This window comes from Rhipicephalus microplus, chromosome 8 (genome assembly GCF_043290135.1).
Source record: "Rhipicephalus microplus isolate Deutch F79 chromosome 8, USDA_Rmic, whole genome shotgun sequence".
Classification (NCBI taxonomy): Eukaryota; Metazoa; Arthropoda; class Arachnida; order Ixodida; family Ixodidae; genus Rhipicephalus; species Rhipicephalus microplus.
Window position 1 is genome coordinate 119,347,956 of NC_134707.1, and position 20,708 is coordinate 119,368,663.

Here is a 20,708-nt window from a genome sequence, read left to right on the forward strand (position 1 = left end):
AAACATTACGGGAGCAAGTTATAGTTTGTCTAATTCTGAAGAACGTAAGTCCACTCTATAATGGCACAAGGCGGCCGGCTAGAGCGAGAAAACTCATTAAAATTTCTGGTGGGCACCATGACGTAATTTACCCGAACGTGGCAAAGTTCAATTATGGCCACATTATAACAACAGTAAATTACTCTGAACAGTCGAATATAACCATCTCGGCCTCAATGCGAACATCTCGTACGAGAACAGCTGAAGCAACTGCCACAGCATTGGCAATTAAACAACCAGACACAAGAGGGCACTCAGTAGCAGTCATGACAGACTTGCAAGCGGCTTGTCGAATGTTCATAAACGGACCGCTACCTTGACTAACCCTTAGGCTACCAGGCAAAATATTTCACGAATGCCACTGCATCACACTGGTGTCCGGACACTCGGGGGTCCCAGGAAATCAACGGGCGCCCGAACTAGCTCGCGCACTAGTAAACCGAGCCAACAACGCCTTGACTAAAAAACCTAAAGACAACAACCTACACCACATCCTGGAGCACCAGCGACGCGATCGGCAAATGTACGCATCTCCGCACCTGCAGCTCGGAGTAAAAGACGCTCGCAAATACTGCAATATAGAAAGAGCTATCCGCACTTGGCCCTATGGCACGCAATGTGACCAACGGTGTGCGCCGGTCAATGCCCATGGGGTACGAGGTGGGCATCTCTTCCCCAAATTATGTGGGAATGCATGTTCAGACCAGGAAACAAATTCTCCGCTGGTACATGCCTTACTAAGGGAGCTCTGGGAGGCCATTCTCGCTCGAGCTGGCTTGGAGACCAAGAAGGGTCTCTTGGATGAGGGTAAGCGTACAGTAATGGCCACTGAAGTCCTAGACTAGGGACTTCCCTTTGCCACTCTTTTGTCTCTTTTCTTTTTGAATAAAGTTTTCAATCAATCATACAGCCAGCATCAGATCGGCCTGAGTTCATCTGGATCGGAGCGTCTCTCTGAATAATTCACCTAGCAATGAGGTTTCATGAAGTCTTGTGTGGCTGCTGCAAAAATACGCTCTGCCAACACACTCAAACACGGCGGGAAGGACACCTATGTGAGCGCCAACTTACCTCGATGTTGGTGTCCAGAAGCACGTTGTCGGCGACCGACTTGCGCCTGCGCAGTCCTATGAGAAGCTCGGAGAACTCCTCCTGGAGCTCGCCCAGTCGCGCTTCCAGCCGCTCCCGCTCCTCTTCCTCCGGTGTCGTCACTGGCGGAGCAGGTGAGCACGGCGGCTGTGCTGCCAGAGGGCCTTCTTCCGGTTCCGACGCGGGGGGCAGATCGCCGAAAGGAGCGACGCCATCGCCACTTGCGGGCGTCGCGATGCTTCGGACGCGTAGTTCATCCAGTGCGTGCCGAACTCGCTGCAACTCGTCCTGGACACTCTGAAGTTTCTGTTGTAACTGTGAAGCGAAACAAAAAAAGAGGCAGTGGATGTAACACCAAGGCAAATGTACACACGGACACTGCCAACACCATGATATTAAATGGACATGACCACCACAAACTACCACTTCGATTTTGTGAAGCAGGCGGCATCGTAAGAAAAAAAATTGGCCCCGTATCTGCATGTTAATCTGCAAATGTCATCGAAAGACGATAGTCTTGCGTCTGGAGAGAGTGAACAAAACGTTTATTTGATGTTCTGCGCAAGAAAATCGATGAATGGTATTTTGGAGGCGCTGTGTTAGAGTGCCTCGAGCATGCAGTGGAGGCGAACGTGCGCATCAAGTCACGTCACACGTGAGACACGAGCGCTGTCTCGCATTTATCTTGGAAAACAAAGCGTGCGGCTCTGAGACGGGCGTGCACGTCCGTATCAGAGGTGATAAGGTGTAAAACGCAAGGCGATGGGTGGGTGCCACCACCACGTCATCTTAGCAGAGCGTTGGGAGCTCTTTCCTTTTCGAGCAAGCGTTACATGGTCAGCGCCGCGTGATTGATTAATTGATTTGTGGGGTTTAACGTCCCAAAACCACGATATGATTATGAGATTCGCCGTAGTGGAGGGCTCCGGAAATTTAGACCACCTGGGGTTCTTTAACGTGCACCCAAATCTGAGCACACGGGCCTACAACATTTCCGCCTCCATCGGAAATGCAGCCGCCACAGCCGGGATTCGAACCCGCGCCCTGCGGGCCAGCAGCCGAGTACCTTAGCCACTAGACCACCGCGGCGGGGCATGCGCCGCGTGATAAACGCTATGATCACTAGAATAGCTTATGTATGCCTTTTCTAGTAAAAGACGCACATACAGAATATATACATGTTGTTATGGTGCCTCTGATATGCGCAATAATTGTTTTCAATAGACAATCGCACCAGAATGAACGCTGAACCTTGAGCAACATTGGCGGGCGCTGTGAATGGGGTTGGTCGTTTGGCGTATCTGCTGGTGGTGTTTCGAGTACCAAATATTGTTAAGGATGGACAAACAGACAAATGAACAGACACCAAAATTTTTGCGTCGAAGGTCCTCAAGAAAGACTATAGTCTTTAAAAATGGCAGTGTATTGGCGTGCTTAGGCGCAAATGAGATATTCTTCTGCCGTTCATACTACACGAATTCTGGTCTCATGCATCCGCTTGAATATGGCACTGCGTGAAATATGGACGCCATCAGACAGTGACGTCAGAAAACGTGAGCTCGAGCAGAAACAACGACCACTGCCAGGTGGCAGCACTATACTGTGGGCAGGGGGTGTTTTCATGCATAGCGTCGTAATTTCAGTGCAGCCTAAACGTTAGGATCTTCTGAATTACGTATCTACGCATTTTTAGTAATGAACATGATGACTATTACTTACGTATTGATGTAGGTCTAACTTATGCGTAAATTTGCTTTTTGTTCGATTCTGTTCAGAAGTATGAAAGCAGCCACCAGTTCATGATGGCTGGGCGTTCATCAAGTGGTTGAAATTTGGCCAGGTGACTGAATTGAGTTACGTGCAGACAGACTAAAGTTTCTGCGTTTAAGTATCCCAAGAAAGACGATCATCTTTAAAAAAAAATCAGTTTCGTCGCATTGGCGAAGGAATAACTGTGACACACTAGAACCCCGCTGTTACGTTCTACACTGCTGCGTTATCCTGGCTACCATAAAATTCGCGCTGTTGCGTGATGGTAGGACTGTTGGATACGTCAAGAACTGCGCTTCCAGTCAAACAAGCAACCACACAATATTGCGACCAAGTTGACTTTTTATGCAGTTTGGCCTGGCTTGACCGTAAGACTAGCCACATGAGTGGCGTTAACGACCCACACAACGCCTACTTTCACTTACCACGAACAAAGGCATAGTCTTTGAAATTCATAATAGAAAGACGGTGTAATTTCTTTCAAAGTGCTTTGTAGAACTCGCGAAAGTAAGGTATTCGAAACTGGCATTCGTTTCTGCTGTAGCGTTGGAATGAACTCATCATCATCGTTATTTGTCGGAGGACGAGAATTACTTGCGACAGGAAAACATTCAGCACAAAGGAAAGACACGCAAGACAAACAGGGGGGTTCGCGTAGTTCGTGGTCGTGCTGTGAGCGTTGCGTGCGCTTAGCTTTTTCACGCTAATAACTGTTGCCGTCAAAATATTCGAATTCGTTGATTCTATTTCTGTACATGATGCGGTTTTCAGCTTCACTGTTCTATATTTGGCTCTGATTGTGGCTCATTGAAGCAATGCGAGCGCCATTTACTAAGTTGGTTTTAGTGGAGCAGTTGTCAGTTTTCTCGGCTACAGCTTTCGAAAGCACTTTGACTTTTGCGAGGCATTCAGCCATCAAATACGAGCCACGGTGGTTTGACACTGTTACGACAGTGCTGTATTATTGCTCGGAGATGGCGACGCATCCGGAGACAATTCGCCACGCCCATAGACTGTTGCGCCACCAAGCACAATTCAGGAGCATTCTCTCGAGGTAGGTAGGTTGACGACAGAATGGCAGCACTACACAGTCTTTTCCTTGTTCGGCTGTGCTTGCCTCAGTGTTAACGCGTTAGCAAGAAGCGAACACTACGACTTTGCATGTTTCGTGGATAGTGAGTGAGCCGGGCCCCCCGTGACACGATTAAATTGATTCGTTTTGTGAGACACGAAGTTTTCGTGAAAATACGCGGCAACTGGCGCTTTCAATAATATCCCACAGCGTACACGTGTTAGCGTCGCGACGTTTTCTGTAGCCACGTAGGTTAGTTGAATGTTATCACCCGACCTTTTTAGTCAAACCAAAACCCCTCTTTTACTTGCATACAGGATTCGACAATGCTTTTGTTGTGCATGAATCCTATAACATTGCATGTGGAAAGTTACACGCTCTGGCGAAGTGTTCTTCTACAACTGAGCAATTCTAAACTGGCAATACTCTAAAATAGGCGGCATTGTCATTCGCCAGTAAAGTGCTGTTAGGAATGATGCGAACGATGTCTCAATCATACGAAGATGCGATGCCGCATGCTATATACAAGAGAAACAAGGTTAGTTAAAAGTTTAGTAAAACAGGGTTAAATAATGGCCTGGTGCCACAAAGCGAGGGGTCGCAGCTTCGAATCCCCAACCCCACTCAAAGCAAAGATTTTTCTTGTCTATTTATTTGCGTCTACCTCAAGTTATCGCCCACGTATGACGCTTATGTTCTTTCAGTACAAGACACTGACGCCACCCACACCGGAGTTTCTGCGAAACGAACTCTTTGATACCTTGGCGTTAACAGCTGACAGTTGCCTGACTATTAATCAGGCGTGGGCTATGGGAGTTAAAGCGCAGAAGTCACAGGTATGTAACGTGTAACGCACACGTTACAGGTATGTAACGTGTGAGTGTGTGGTTCTGAGCTAAAATATGTCAACAAACACAAAAATATCTCACAGTACCTCCGTCGGCGTTCAGAACAACTGCGTTATTCCTGCATGGCACACCAAAATTTCGGTAAATGGCCATAACGTTCAAAAAGGTTGCGACAATATTTGGATGGAAACATTGCAATTGCACATCAAAGGAATCATTTTTTACTGGGCGGCCGGCGCCTTGAGCGTTTCCATGTAGGTATTCATCTATCTATAGCCGCCTACATCTGGCCGCTTTAGTGATGGCCTCGTTAAGTTGGGTAATAACAAATTCATGATGGGAGGGTAAGATGGTTAGACTAAATATGTCTGGCTGGTCAAAACATTAATTACACGAAAATCCCATGGTGTACGTCATCAAGCGCATTCCTCCAGACTCATGTAACACCTAACTGTGGCCGTGATATGAGGCTATGAGCCGCAAGTTACAGACAGTTTGTTTATACCAGGACTGGTGAGAAGAAACAGTCGTAATTTATCTGTGAGGGCACTAAAAACTGACCTGAAAGCTATCTAAACCCACTCCTAATTAACAGGATTTACCTCGATTTCAGTGTTCTTACAACATGCGATAAATCGGACCTTAGGTGGAGTAACCATGTAGCTCACATTAAAAATAAGGCCATGAAGAAACTTGGATACCTGAGAAGAACCTTGGCTAAATCTACGAGCAATATAAAATTGTTGGCCTACAAGACATTCATAAGACCATTACTAGAATACGCTACTCCTGTCTGGGGCCCTTACACCCAATCAAACGTAAGCGAAATCGAAAACATACAGCGGAAAGCAGTCAGATTTATCTTTAATTCTTACCGTCGTCATACATCCGTCAGTGCTCTTTTACAGGACGCGAACCTCGAAACTCTAGAGGTACGACGCTATCGAGACAGGCTCAAGATGTTATACCTGATTTATCGACAACATGTCAAAATAGATAGGGAATTGTATATTAAACCGTGTAGTAGGCGCCCAACCCGTTCATCTCATTCGTTCAAACTAATCGAATACTCGTGCCGAACCAACATGTTCAAAAAATCGTTCTTCCCTCGTACAATCCATGAATGGAACGCATTGCCTGAAAATGTATTACAGAGCCCAACCATGTCGTCGTTTATGCACGCTCTCGCTCATCTATGACCGAGATGTTTCCTGTGGCGTCTGTCGCTTTCCAGATGGCGTGCGACATTGAAACAAAATCATTACACCCTTCTTATCGTTGTCGAGCAGACTACTGCGTGAACATGCGCTCTTTTGCACATTCTTCTCTTTTTTTTCCCCTTGTAGTTATTTTATTTGTCCTAAACTGAAACATTTTTTCACCCTGTGGTCCATGTATTTTCTTACCAGTATTTTCAACTGTATTATCGTGTGTGTTTTACTGGAACCTGTTGTTTCTTGTTTCACATACTGAAAAGATTGTTCAACACTGTTTTTAGTTTTATTCCACAGATTTGTTTGGAACCGTTCTCACAGATTGTTCATCATTTTCTTTTGTGTACAATCCACTCCTGCCTATGGCTTGTAAAGCAAGTTGGCAGTATTAAAATAAATAAAATAAATAAAATAAATGCCTCGACACCATAGATCCTGCTCACGTACTCTGGCATTGCTCAGCGCTACGCAGCGACAAGTAAATAGTGAAGAACGATGGGACACTGATTTTCGCAGTTTTACATAGGAGAGACAATTATGGGTAGTACAACGGGCCACAAAGCCGCTGAAAGGCTAGGTCTTTTAGTGCCAACGTGGGAGCCGCCCGCTTCGGGCTAGGACACTAGCACGACCTATTGGAGCTTAATAAATTTTTTTAATCCATCATCCATCATCAGCATTGACCAGCCAGATAAAAATAATAAATATCAGGGTCCCAGCAGGAACCAAACGCGAAAATTCTGCATGGCAATTGAGTATTTTACCACAGAGCCACGTCAGGCCTCAAAACTGCTCTGGCAAAAGACTCTACGCCAGCTTAATGTCGGTTAAACGTCAATAGTGGTTACCATGCTGACTATTGAAATTTATTACCGTTGCATATGTACTCCTAGGTACCACCCTCACGTCGGGCTAACGTCAATTGTGGTTAAGCGTCATCCACTAAAGTTGATTTGTGTAGTATATAGAGTGACGGGCTACCATCCCCGCAAGCACAAGCGCTACACATCAGCTCACCGCTTCTCGTGCTGCTAACACTCATGATGCTGTTGGCATAGTTAACGCAAGCGCGAAGAATGCATGAACAATGTGGTCTTTGGGACATGCACTCTCTCAGAAAACACACGTGCTGAGCGCACAGAAAAAATCATACAATGCGATTTAGTGAATTATAGAAGGGGGGGGGGGGGTTCTTTCAGGATGGGAAAAAAAGTGAACCCCGCAACTGTCTGCAGCTAAGTGCGACACCATCAAAGTGGTTCACAGGGGAAGGGGAATGGGGGGGGGGGGGGGGATGCAAAGAACGTCTTCGAAAATTACCGGGCGCGAATTTTTTAAAATTTGGTCACAAAGTCCGCTCCCGAAAAAGCGTTGATTTCATGTCGTAGCGTACTTTAGCCTAAGTGTCCCATACACTATCGGTACGTCTGGTAAGATGAGCAACGCTCCCATCCTGCCCGTTTACTCTTTCACTACCATAATCTTCTCTCATTTGATCGTATAAAGCCAGGAGCGGTATCTTGTGTGAAGTAAGGATTAACGTTGGCTAACAATGGCTACGAATCTTTCGGGCCACAAAAAATAAAAAAACACTACTGGTAAATGTGTTTGGTGAGTCGTCATTGCTACGTATGTGACTTTCTTCGAAGAAATATGTTAACTCTCTTTTGAGTTTCCCAAGAATCTCTTAAGATAGTATAATGCTTTCCGAAGAGAATGTCTCAGTAAAGCGAAACTAAAGCGAAATAATGAATCCATTTAGATAAATAAACCTTACACTGATGTCTTCAATGTCACTAATTTCACCATAACAGGTCTATTAGTAAAAAAAACTATCAACGCACAAGCTTCTTTTTTTGGGGATTAGCTCCGAACTATCTGCACCTGGCGTCAAAAATTTGCATGCTTATTCGTCATATTTCAGTGACATTGAGTAGGCGATTTTTTTCTAAACTGGGCATGCATGTTAGCTACATGTCCACTTTAGAAGCCAACATAACCAATTTTTACCGATTAGGAATAACTTATTACCTAGTTAACAGAGTTAAAATCTGTGACGTCGTGTCACGTGGTAGGAAAATTTCAAGTAGCCTCGTTTCGCGCATTTTATTTTCTGCTTATTTTATCACTTGCCAAGCGTGTTTTCGCGTTAAGCGAGATGATGATCGAATAGAGCAAGAGTAAATTATTACTTTAAAAAAATCGTCTCTTTAGTGTCTCTTCAAAGAAAGTCTGACACGTAGCCAGAGAGGAATGAGAAATAGAATCAAATAACAGAGTCTAAGTTATACGTAGATAGAGAGGAATAAAAAAATAGAAGCAACTGACGCCTTTAGAGTGTAAGTAGTGGTTAACGTCGTCTACTGCTGGCTAATTATCGCTTGATAAGGCATCATAATTAGTAATATTACTCATCGTTGGCAAAATGATTGCATAGGTGGACTAGACTTGGCTGAGCATTGAAAATTGTTGACTGAATTCGGCTAAGAATGCTATCCCCGATTGTTACAGCAACATTACAACGAGTTCAACGATGCTCTCTCAGTGTAAACCAGTTATCACCCTTAAGGATGCTTTGCGTGTCGAGAACTAATACCCTACAATGAGGGTGTTAGTTATAGACACGCAAAATACCCTTAAGAGTGCAAAGTGGCTTACCGTGCTCGTATGCAACAGCATGTGTAATTTCGACCTGACTTTCGTCCATCTCCCACGATGGTTTCTTTTTTCATCTTCTCCGCTGCGCTCAGAGAGTGAGCAGTCTTGAAAATACCTTTTTTTCCCATCGCCATAGAGCGCGTCGTCGCCATGATGCACACCGTCCGAATTAAGGCCCCCGTGGTGGTCACACTCTCTGCACCTCCGCTTTGAATAGCAGTACGTCGTCGACATCGTAGAAGCAGCGATGCCGCTGGTGACGCCACGGTGTGGTAGCAGACGACGAGAAGGGCAGAAGCAAAAGAAAGGGAAAGGAAAGGAAAAAAAGCAGGCAGACGAGCCAAAGTAACGAAAGTGGCGGTGATAAAAGGAAATAGGGAAAGAAGGTGGAAGAATGTGCGGTGTGCGTGTGTTGGAGTGGCGAAGAGATGGACAGAAAAGAGGGGAAGGAAAGAAAGAAAGGAATCTAACTAAGACGTGCATCTACTATAGGCAAGCAGCACTACCGCGGCAATGCATAATGAATGGAGAGACGGGGAAAAAGGAGGCCATAGCAGTTGCGTGTAAGCGTACGACAAAGGAAAGTCGTTCCGCCCCTTCCACCCATCCGGGCCCTTCCATTCTTTTGTTCGCCGGCCCCTGGGGCTATTCGCATCAACCTCTGGGATCATGTAATTACGTGGCTTTTTCGTCAAAAGAAAGCCCAACAGAGAATTGCAAGGCCGACTGTAGCGGAGCCCTCCCAAATAGTAGCGAGAATTCGGACACCTGATGCGAAAACCAAATAAGGCCACTAAGCCACCCGAGAGAAGAAAGCGAAAGGAAATGACGTGCTGTCGTATCGTTGGCCTTTTCTGTGTATTTTATTTGCAGTGTTAACTTATTTGCATATTCAATTTATTCCCACAAGTCGCCCGTGCCGCGGATCTGCTAGGGATTATTTACACTATGGAACTAGCAAATTTGAGAGTTTCTCGGAAATGTGCTCTTGGGCCCCACAACAGGCTTACCACCGTCATGGTTTCAATACACCAGATAGAGCAGAGCCAGCAGCATATGGGGTAAAAAAGAAGAAACACTGATTGTACACCGGCGTACGTAAAGAAGTTTGTCGGACTAGCTGGAGTACAGAGCTTTGACGCATAATCAGTGCTTAAGTGTAAATGAAACAAACGTACAGACGCAGAGCATCTGGATTGCCTCCTTTTATTTCTGTGTCTGCGTATTTTTTTCCTCATTCATGCTTATGCGACCCATATGCATGAAAGTTTGATATACATGCGAAAAGTAGCCTAACTGCCGACAAGGCAGCCCCCGCTACTCACCTATTAAGTTGTTATGAAAATAATTAAAATAAAAGCAGGATCAGATGGCCAAACACAAGCTAACATTAAACGCAGACGAAGGTATTGCTCTTTGTTTATAACAGCAATAACACAGTATTTACCACGAGAATAATCAGTGTTTTGTGTTACGGTCCTCTTGCGCAGCTGTTTCGTAACTTCTTCTGAACATGAAGAATAGCTGGCAATGGAAGATGAAAAGGGATATTGTAGGGCAATACGAGATATTTTTGAACTCATACTTGCCCATGCCATGAAAAAAAAACACAAAATACGATGTAAAGATTCTTTTATTGGGACCGATTAGGATGAACGTTATTGCCTAATCAAGTAACGATTAGAGCAAGCCATGAATGGTTCTTTTGTACAAGTGGTATATCTTCGTTCAGACGTTCATCGAACCGGCTATTTAAGCGCGGACGGTCATTATGTGACGACTTTTGTGGTCCCAGTACACGACCTTAACGTTCTTTCCACGGTGGCAGTAGGTGCTCTGAGTTAATGAGTCTGCTTCTATTGACCAGCACATCGAAGAGGCTACAGAGGTGGCCGCCGTCGAATCATTTCTAAATTGCTCACTGCTCGTGCCCAACGGTGGTTATCGATTTTGGCCGCAGCTTTGTACTTCGAGCGATAAAAGGTAGTTTGAAAAAGTCTGGAACTACTGTTAGAGTTCAAGAGACATGGGTCGATTTATTGCCTAACTCGAGAAACAATAAGTAGAGGTCGCACCACAAGGTAGTGGGTAAAATAACGGACAATTACCGTGTTCCCCTGAGAAGGATAAAGTAATAAATCCACAAGCGGCGAATATTATCAATGAAAAAGCTTTCTTTATTTGAAAAAAAAAGTTTTGTTAATACATTAGAGCCATGTCGCCTGAGAATAAGATTTTTTTTTCAAGAGCCAATAGGTTACTTATTTGATGACAGTGATTTCTCAACAAATATCTGTGGACTTATGTGTAGTCATCTCACGAGTTTACGATTGGACTTGTTAAGGCTTCTCTGAAGAAGCTTTGATAATTGTCCTGAGTAGGGGAAAGCTGCATAGAGCTGAGATAAAACTTCCTTCAGAAAAGCACTGTCATCGCAATTATAAGAGCTTAAGAAACGTGTAAAAGTTCCTGTTTACAACATGTGCTATTAAATAGGCGACTTAGATTACTTCAACACGTAGAGACTAAAAAGTAGAAATTTGCGCACAAAAGCACTGAACAGCTGATGGCTTCAGGCAAACTGCAATTCAAATACTTCTACGAGATCCTGTGTGTTTCTACAGTCTTAATTTTTAAAGAGTCAACTTAGACTCTTTAGAGAGTCAACTTAGATCCAAAAGAAAGGAGATACTAGCCAGAGTACTCAAATGTTTTAATACCCGAATAACTTTTCGGTACAAAACATCGAAATAAAGTAAGATGAAGTAAACTATAGGGTGCGTAAAAGTACGTCCAGTGTTTTGGTAGTACTAACATAAGGCTACGCAAGCGGTGTGACTAGCCACATATGCTTTATGCGCCGTGGAAAGCTTAGCGGAATCAATATTTACCCCAATAAGAGAATCGACCAGACATAACGAACAAAAAAAAACTATATTAAGGGCAACACGACCCGGCCTTGATAACATGAAGTGGCAATACCTTGTAATATAATTTTGATGAAAGTGCCAAATGGTCGTACAATTACTCCAAAACGATCTTTATATGCAGTAAGCTGTAGCACATTACATTAGAGGTGTACTAAAGGTGTCAATATTATTTTTTAAACAATTTAGGTTAACTCCTGCGTCGGCAACTACGTATGCCTTTAAAGGCTTAGTATGAACACTGGAAACGCTGAGTGCAGAATAAAATGAGAAGAAATCCTAAACAACATTTACACTAGCCTATGGAGTGGTCCACACAAAACACAATGCATGATTATAAATACAATGCAAATACAATGCAAGATTTCGATGAATTCCTTGCAACAGCATTAGTTGAATTCAGGTATCTAAATATAACATTCAGTGCTTACTCTTCCTCAGGAATTAAGGTTATGCCAACAGGAAACAGCCACGGTTACCACGCTTGCATACAAACTATATAGCGAAAGTGACCGCGCAAGTTATGCTTGTTTGAATTAGAGAGCCAAAACACATTGCCATCTTTCAAGTGCAAACGCACTACTTGCTGACTTGAGCAAGCCTATCATGAGTAAACACTGTGGTAGAAAAACCAGACATTAATAACGTCACCTTAACTGAAATAAAACGACAAGATTGAGGATTCGGGCATCTGTCCTGCGCCTCTTCTTGAGTAGTCGAGTGCGCGCCACCCACTAAGTCATTACATTTCTGCAAAGCCAAAATGTGCGCAACCCTAACAGCAAGCAAAACTGTGAAAGCATCATTTTTTTCTTGCTTTAGTAGAGAGCGTGGAATAATTGTTGGTGTACGCTGAACTCAGTTTTTATATTAGGATATGTGAAAACGAACGAACTCTGTTGCACGGCGACAATTTGGAGAGTATTGAATATGCTTGTCCAGCTAAAATAAAAAAGTAGCACTTTATGCCAGCCAATTTTATCTGGCAGAGCTTCCCTACAATGGTGAGTGAGTGTTCGAAAAGTAAAAAAAAAAATGCCCTGTTCAATCACATCTGAGGAATAAGAAACAGAGTGTAACTTTCAAAATAGTCAAAAGTGATATCCCATGGTGATGTTATCTTGAGTTATAGCAATAATTTACAGATATACATGGCGAAGATGATGTAGGCTGTTGAAAACTCTTTAAATAAACGACATAACAACAAGATACACTGATTTATATTGCAACAGACATAAAATGCAAAACTGCGACCCTTCAATTCATGGCGGTGTTAAACATAAGAGTAAATTTTTTTCACAATGTTAAGGCTTCGGCAGCACAACTAAATCACGTGAAATTTGAATAAAAAATGAGCCTATAATAAAATGAATGTAACACAATTGTCATACAATGAAAAAGCAAGTAAAGTTATCGTACGGGCACTTCACTGCAGTGAATGTCTTTCAGTAGATATTTAGAAATTGTTCCTAATATGACGTGAAGATAGAACTGCGCCTACTGAAGAAACTGCTAATTTATTTAAGACGTAATAAACGTTTGTCAAAGCGAAAATATTGTGATATTTTGTTTCTCCGAACGTTTAAAATTGTGACAACTTCTCCTTACTTCTGGTTTCTTGGTTCTTGCACAACTTGAAAAGAAGAAACAATTTGACCTCGCCGCAGTGACAGACTACGTGCGCCTATAGAAAAATGCGCTAAGAAGTTTTTAGTGGCAGTGCGGGACCATGTTGTGCACTGAAGGCATGTGACTGTGCAAAGAGTGAGAACTTGCAGTGTCGTTGGGCGCAGCAAGAGCGACCCGTACCAAGTGTAGGTGCAGTGTAGTGCGTACAACAGCCGTCACTCACCTCGTGCAAGGGAGGCCTGGCGATCTCCTGATTCCGACGCTCAGCCGTGTAACTGGAACGACGCCTGTGCTCTCCAGGGATCCTTCGCCTAGACAGTAGGTCGGACAGGTGGTCCAACTGCGGTGGGGACCACAGAAGTAAAAATAATTCTTGGGAATTAGGGGACCAAAATTACGATACGCCGTTTTAATATGTTGAACTGAGTGGTAATATCTCCAAATGCACTCGCTTTCTCAGATGTTTTCTCTAGAGTTACAATGTACTGTGTGTATTGAGTACGTTATTTCTTTATCTATTTTTTGGGGGCTAAGCACCTTAAGTGCAAAACTTGTCCATCCACGGTGTCCGTTGTAACGGCTATAGACCAGCTGCATTCCAGGCTATAATGTGGAACATGAAAATGTGGAACATGACCGGTTTTCCGGAAACCCCCTTCACTGTATGGATCCATCACTTCAACTTCGAAGTCCATCCACACTATCCAAATGCGAAACAACAGTCGACTGCCGCTTGCGGCTTGGAGTGTCATTCACGAACAGCTTCGCTTTCCGAAACGTAATGGCAGACAGTTCTATGTGTCATTGTCTTTTGGGCCCATGCAATTCGGCTCCTATAGAAATAAAGTATCAGCTGCAGTTCAGCGCTGTCGTTTGTATTCTTGCTCCGTCTGTTCCAACTAAAACCTTTTTGCCCCGCCACGGTGGTCTAGTGGCTAAGGTACTCGGCTGCTGACCCGCAGGTCGCAGAATCAAATCCCGGCTGTAGCGGCTGCATTTCCGATGGAGGCGGAAATGTTGTAGGCCCGTGTACTCAGATTTGGGTACACGTTAAAGAACCCCAGGTGGTCAAAATTTCCGGAGCCCTCCACTACGGCGTCTCTCATAATCATATGGTGGTTTTGGGACGTTAAACCCCACAAATCAATCAACTAAAACCTTTCACGATGCAATATAAGATAGCCCACCAAGCCACATTCCTACTCAAAGCCGTTTCCGTTTCTCGCTGACAACATTGACCGTTGCTGCTTCCTCATGCAGTATGTGTAAAGAACGCGCTTAATGATGAAGGCGCAAGTTTTCAATCACACTGAGGAGTTTTCTGCGGTACAGTTTGCGTAAAAACTAATCTCCACGAACGCGAAGACAGGCACTGTCAAATTTAAGAACAGAGAACACATCAACAGCATCTCGTTATTGAGCATTTCACTCGGTGATGTCATCCCTTGAAGCAACAATAATATTTATCCATATCACATGTCTCATGTTGCAGTATCGCCTCGAGCCAGATGCTTCCAGGTCGCGACAGCATGTGCCTCATAAATGTGACGTAGCATTCTCGAATTCCAAAGCGGCAAGTGCATTTCTTAATAAAGGAAACGTAAACGTCCCCGCGTCGGTTATTGTTGCCGGCTGAATAGACTCCCCAAAAAGTAGCGGTTACAGCATCCGACTCTGGTGCCAGTACAAATTGACCCCGTGTTAAATTCTCACTGTGACAGCTGCATCAAATAATTGCCTATGCTCAGGTGGCGCACATGGGTGCTGATGTTACTCGATGTGACACCCGATCGCTCGTTCGGCTGGTTATTAGAAGTCAATAAATAAACCTAAAAGGGCTCCAAGTATTCAAAACAGGCCTGATTTTACAGATGTGTGCCAGTAATATGAAATTCTTGCTTTTTGCTAGATACAAGAATGCTTTATAATAATACACCTGTTGCCAGTTTCACAAGTCTCTTTCACCGTCTACGCTAAGCCATATTACCTATTTGAAGTTTTACTAGTTCTAAATAACTACTTCTGAGAGGATCTTTAGCGCTGTAAACACATTGCTCAGCCAAATGCTGTGAGATTTACATTTTAGACCAACGAAGCTCCATTTGGAGCTTGAACTGCATCAGTGGCACTACACAGCTAGTTAAATGCATGAGGTGTCAGACTGCATACGCACAGAAAACAAATGGACTTTCATGCCTATAGTACCTCAGCTATTTTGAAAATTTAGCGCTGGATCAAACGCTATGGTACGCATTTTCAAACCAACCTCGGCCCTACCTCACCGTTTTCTCAGCTTCCTCTGCTCTCTACTTGCGTTACTAAGACAGAAAAAATGGCAACAGGGCAAAAGATAAGGCCAAGACTGGTTCATGAATACTGGTCCAATTTGTTTATCATGCGCAATAAAGGTTTAAAACCAATATAGAAAACTCGAGGAAAGAATGAGGTTGGATTATGAATACGGGTGTTAAAACCAAAGACACTAGTAGAAGGGCAGATAAACGTGTCGGCATTCTAGAAGAAATGGGGTGGCCGTTTCGCGTCTGTCTTCTGGCCAAGCCGTCCTAATTATGGAACTCATCTATGCACAGCTAATAAATAAAAAGACCACGTAGATATAGGCGCGAAGTCCCTCATGGTCGAGGCTTGTCCGTTGGCCACCTCGGCGTGCACGCGCCGTAGCCGTGATGATGATGAAGATGATGACAATGATGATCACGAACAACGACTGGCTTGTGGTGTATATGACGTCTCTGTATACGCTACGATGCGTTTTATATGACTGGAAACAACCAACAACCAACAGAGCTACGTACAAAGACCCTGTATTTGCCAGCTTCAGGCTAGCTCCAATACCACGAAGCAGCACTATGAAAGAAAAATAAAAATTCACAGCTCGACACAACATACCATTTATGACTAATAAACCTTGTATATAACTGCACACCACTTTGTCACTCAATTACGTGCGTCGCGCGGTAAATGTCACGGGTGATCTATGGTAACACCAAGTGAACTCATTGTATCGCCCACTTATAATCATTACATTCGTGGCTATGCCGTGTTCTTTGTATATATTCTCGGTAATGCACGTTATGAAGTATGGCGCTTTTTGGCGCGTGCTTGATTGTGTCATACCTTTATAAACAGTGTATTGCAAAATGCAAAATGCAACGGCCACTCTAACAGGAACAATTCGCACTGTACTGACGCTGATCCTATTGTTACCCTTCGCGCATCACTGGACGTACCTGATTGGCGAACTCCCTGATGATCTCGTCGGGATCGGGCACGATGTCCATCTGTGAAGAGACGGCCACGTTGAAGGCGCCTGCGTAGGACGTGATGGTGACGGCCAACGGGACCTCGGGCGTCCATCCCGCCCAGGCGACCGCACTCTTGACGCGGGTCATGCCGAGCACGACGGGCTCCTCGGGGCCCGGCACGTTGCAGAACACCGCCGACGGTTTGCGGTGCCACATGCCCATGAACCTACCAGAATTATTCATATTGAAGCACAGGAGCCCTGTCTTTTTTGACTTGAAAAATGTTATTCGGGTGTTCAAGATTTGTTTGATACGAGTTATGACCATCGAGTACACGCCACGTTGAAGGGACGCTAAATGATACTATCAAGCCCGGTGACGTTTAATTTTTTGCCTAACGTACAGTGTATCACGTTTTTCTGCGTGCCAATAAGCGAACTTTCGGGTTATGCGTACTCGATTGGCTGCAGTGACACAGGTCTTGATTGTGGCCACGGTACGTTACCAGTAACACTCGGAAATATATTTTGCGCCTGTCCAGCGTATGCGAGAAAACCTCACAAATGGATCTCTTTAATTGGACGACATTGGAGAGTACCATTAACGGACGATGCAGTGTTAGATCCTTGGCCCTGACGTTAGTGTCACTCGTAGGGCTATAGGAGCTGCTGTAGCGTTTTCACAGGCGATTGGACTAGAGGCACGCCTTTCGATTTTCCCCAGCGTGACATGATTATATTCTCACTTCTCCACTTCACTATCATCATTCATGCCTTTCTCGCTCTCCTGTCTCTCGCCCCGGTGCAGAGTAGCAGACCAGAAGGAACTGTAACTAAGGCCAACCTGTTTATCATTCTGTAAATAATTTAGCTCTCTCCCCATGTCTCGAAAAACCACCGAAAACTGTTTTGGTGCTGCTAAACTAAATCACCCGCGTATGCTAAAAGACCTGACACCTCTACTTAGATTGCCGATATTTGTAGATCAGTGGTTGTCAGAGAACACCACAGTCTTTATGTAAAGACAAATTAGCGTAAGTCACTTTTCATTCGTGAGCCATTGAGGGATAGAAGTAGGTTATCTGAGGTCGTTTCTTGAAACACCCACAGAGCACGACCATGGGTTTCACTACACTTTCTCAATTTCGCATTTTTCTTGGAGTGCGCTTTCTGGGAAAGGTCATTTGGGTATTTTGCAAGCCTAATTTTTTAACCTAGCTATACTTAGTGTCTCTTTACGGCAGATGTAGCATAGACACGCGGTGACAGAATTGCGATTCAAGTGCGCTGAATTGACAAAGACAGACAAGTCACTCGTAAAATATTGCTACGGGGCGCCACAAATGAACATTCTAGAAAAGAGGACGATGTTTAGCGCGAGCTCGTGCAGACCAGGCTCCATATTGTATGCCTGCCTGTTTACCAAAAATAAAGGCATTTTTCAGACGCTTTCTCCCCGTAACATTTTGGTGGAGATGCGGGCCTTCCCACAGTCAACACCACGACGATTCTACGCAGCGTACGTTCCTTGGCTGCCTGTGCGATGCCTGATCAAGACGAACACGAGGATTCTTCGGAGACTACCCCAACCGTGCTTCATCCAACTACGCAGCAACCAACAGCACCGCATCCAGCTGCTACTAACCGCACCGTCGTCCTGACTCAACCGCGTGACCCAGGCACATTTTCGGGCAGTGACAGTACTGACGTGGGGGAATGGCTCCAGCTGTACGAAAGGGTGAGCGCTCTTGACAACTGGGATCCGACGATCATGTTGGCCAATATTATTTTCTACCTTGACGGTACAGCTAAAGTTTGGTTTTCCAACCACGAGGAAGATATCACGAGTTGGGACATCTGTAAGCAGAAACTCATCGATCTCTTCTGCAAGCCCATCGGGCGTCGTCGTGCTGCGCAGAAAGAACTAGCGTCCCGACTCCAGTCCGGCACCGAGTCGTACGTGACATACATACAGCATGTGCTCGCCCTCTGCCGGAAGGTTGATGACAAGATGCCCGAATCTGAAAAGGTCGCGCACATCCTCAAAGGAATCGCCGATGACGCTTTCAATCTCCTCGTATATCGAAACTCATCGACCATAGACGACGTTATTAATGAATGCCGACGCTTCAAAGGCGCGAAAAGTCGCCGTATCACTCCACACTTTTCGCGTCTTCCCAACACGGCTGCAACATCAACCTGCGAGGACGCCCGTTTGGCACCAGCCCCTGCTGCTTCCGACAATATCGTGCGCATCGTGCGCCACGAAATCGAGGCAGCATCTCCTCTGTCTGACCAAGTCCAGGCCCCTGACGACTCTCGCGCCACGATTTCTTTAATCAAGAGTGTCGTACGCCAGGAACTGGCCAACGCCGGACTTCAGACGCTATGCCCCGTTAACCGACCTGACTACCGACTGCCCAGTACACCTAATATGTCCCGCGGACCGAACAACCGCCCACGTTACCGGAACCCGGCACAATGGCGAACTTCCGATGACAGGCCGATCTGCTTCAACTGTGGACGAGTGGGCCATATTTCACGTCATTGCCGCACTTCCTGGGGTTGGCAGCCATGGTCGCATTATGCCAACACCCGACGCCCACCTGCTGGCTCTCGGATGCCGATCTACACGGCACAAGATGATGCTTCGCTATCCAGGCCCGCCCAACCAAGCCGCTCCCCGTCGCCCTCTGGACGCATGTTCCGCTCAACTAACCGACGTCGCTCCCCCTCGCCCTCCTACCACCAGTCCTCAGAAAACTGACGGGTGCAGCTCCTAGAGGTGAGCCTGCTTCGACGACCCGACCCAAAATTCCTCTACACACGATACCCGGACACAACAACTTGATTAAAGTAAATGTTGACGGTACTTCTGTGGCAGCACTCATTGACACCAGCGCTCACATATCAGTCATGAACTACAGCCTTTGTGCTCGACTCAAGAAAGTGCTCACTCCTGCTCCGATCACTCTTGTCCGAGTAGCTGATGGTGCAACACCAGCGGTAACTGGGATGTGTGCCGCCCGTGTCACTGTTGCTGGACGTCATACCACTGTTCTGTTTTACGTACTGGACCACTGCCCACATGACATCATATTGGGACTCGATTTTCTGTCGGAGCATTCCGCCCTAATTGACTGTTCTGCTGGTGTTGTTCAGTTCGTCCTACCACACGCCGTTGACCCTCCTGATCTTGCGCCGCCAAAGCTATGCTCCGCCGACTTTGTCCGCCTATCTTGTCGAGCTGTGACGTATATCTACGTCTCTTCTGATCCACCTGTGGCTGACGGCGATTATGTCATTTCACCTAATCCTACAGTACTCTGTTCGCTCAATGTTGCATTCCCCCACACCATCATCACAATGAAGAACAACGTGGCATGTCTCCCTATTGTGAATTTTGGACTTTGCTCTGAAGTGCTGCCACGAGGAATATCCCTTGCAACCCTTTCCCCGGCCAGCGACTACAACATATCGGCCTTAACAGAGGATACACCGTCATCTGCAAGTATTCAGTCGCGCAGTACACTAGACTGCATAACTGGAATGATTGCCTCTGATCTCCCGGCCGAGCATGTGTCTGCGCTTCGTGGCCTTCTTGCGTCGTATCAAGGCGTCTTCGATCTCTGCGACCGACCCCTAGGTCAAACGACCGTCGTAAAACATCGGATCAACACCGGTGATGCAAATCCAGTACACCGGCGACCCTATCGAGTTTCCTCCACCGAGCGCCACGTGATCCAGCAAGAAGTCGACAAGATGCTTGCCCGAGACATCATTGAACCTTCTTCAAGTCCCTGGGCTTCGCCCGTTGTGCTTGTGAGAAAGAAGGATAACAGCTGGCGCTTCTGTTTCGACTACAGAAATCTTAACAAGGTTACAAAAAAAGACGTGTATCCTCTGCCGCGGATAGACGACGCTCTTGACTGCCTTAGTGGCGCAAATTATTTCTCTTCCATCGACCTTCGTTCCGGGTACTGGCAGATATCAGTTGATGATCTGGACCGTGAAAAGACGGCATTTATAACTCCCGACGGGCTCTATCAGTTCAAAGTAATGCCTTTCGGTTTATGCAATGCTCCGGCTACATTCGAAAGAATGATGGACGCTCTTCTTCACGGTTTCAAGTGGTCAATCTGCTTATGCTACCTTGATGACGTCATTGTTTTTTCGCCAACTTTCGAAATTCACCTC

The 20,708-nt window shown here is 45.4% G+C and overlaps 1 protein-coding gene across 1 annotated transcript in view; it reads right to left on the reverse strand.

Moving 5' to 3' along the window:
- Positions 1 to 20,708, reverse strand: part of LOC119164577 (putative diacylglycerol O-acyltransferase Mb3761c) — a 593,703-nt gene that overhangs the window by 38,649 nt on the left and 534,346 nt on the right. The window contains exons 10-12 of the mRNA XM_075872525.1: positions 16,498 to 16,738; positions 13,470 to 13,586; positions 1,111 to 1,443 (exon numbers count right to left, since the gene is read on the reverse strand). Of these exons, the coding sequence (XP_075728640.1) occupies positions 1,111 to 1,443; positions 13,470 to 13,586; positions 16,498 to 16,738 (691 nt within the window). The remainder of the gene's footprint in view (positions 1 to 1,110; positions 1,444 to 13,469; positions 13,587 to 16,497; positions 16,739 to 20,708) is intronic.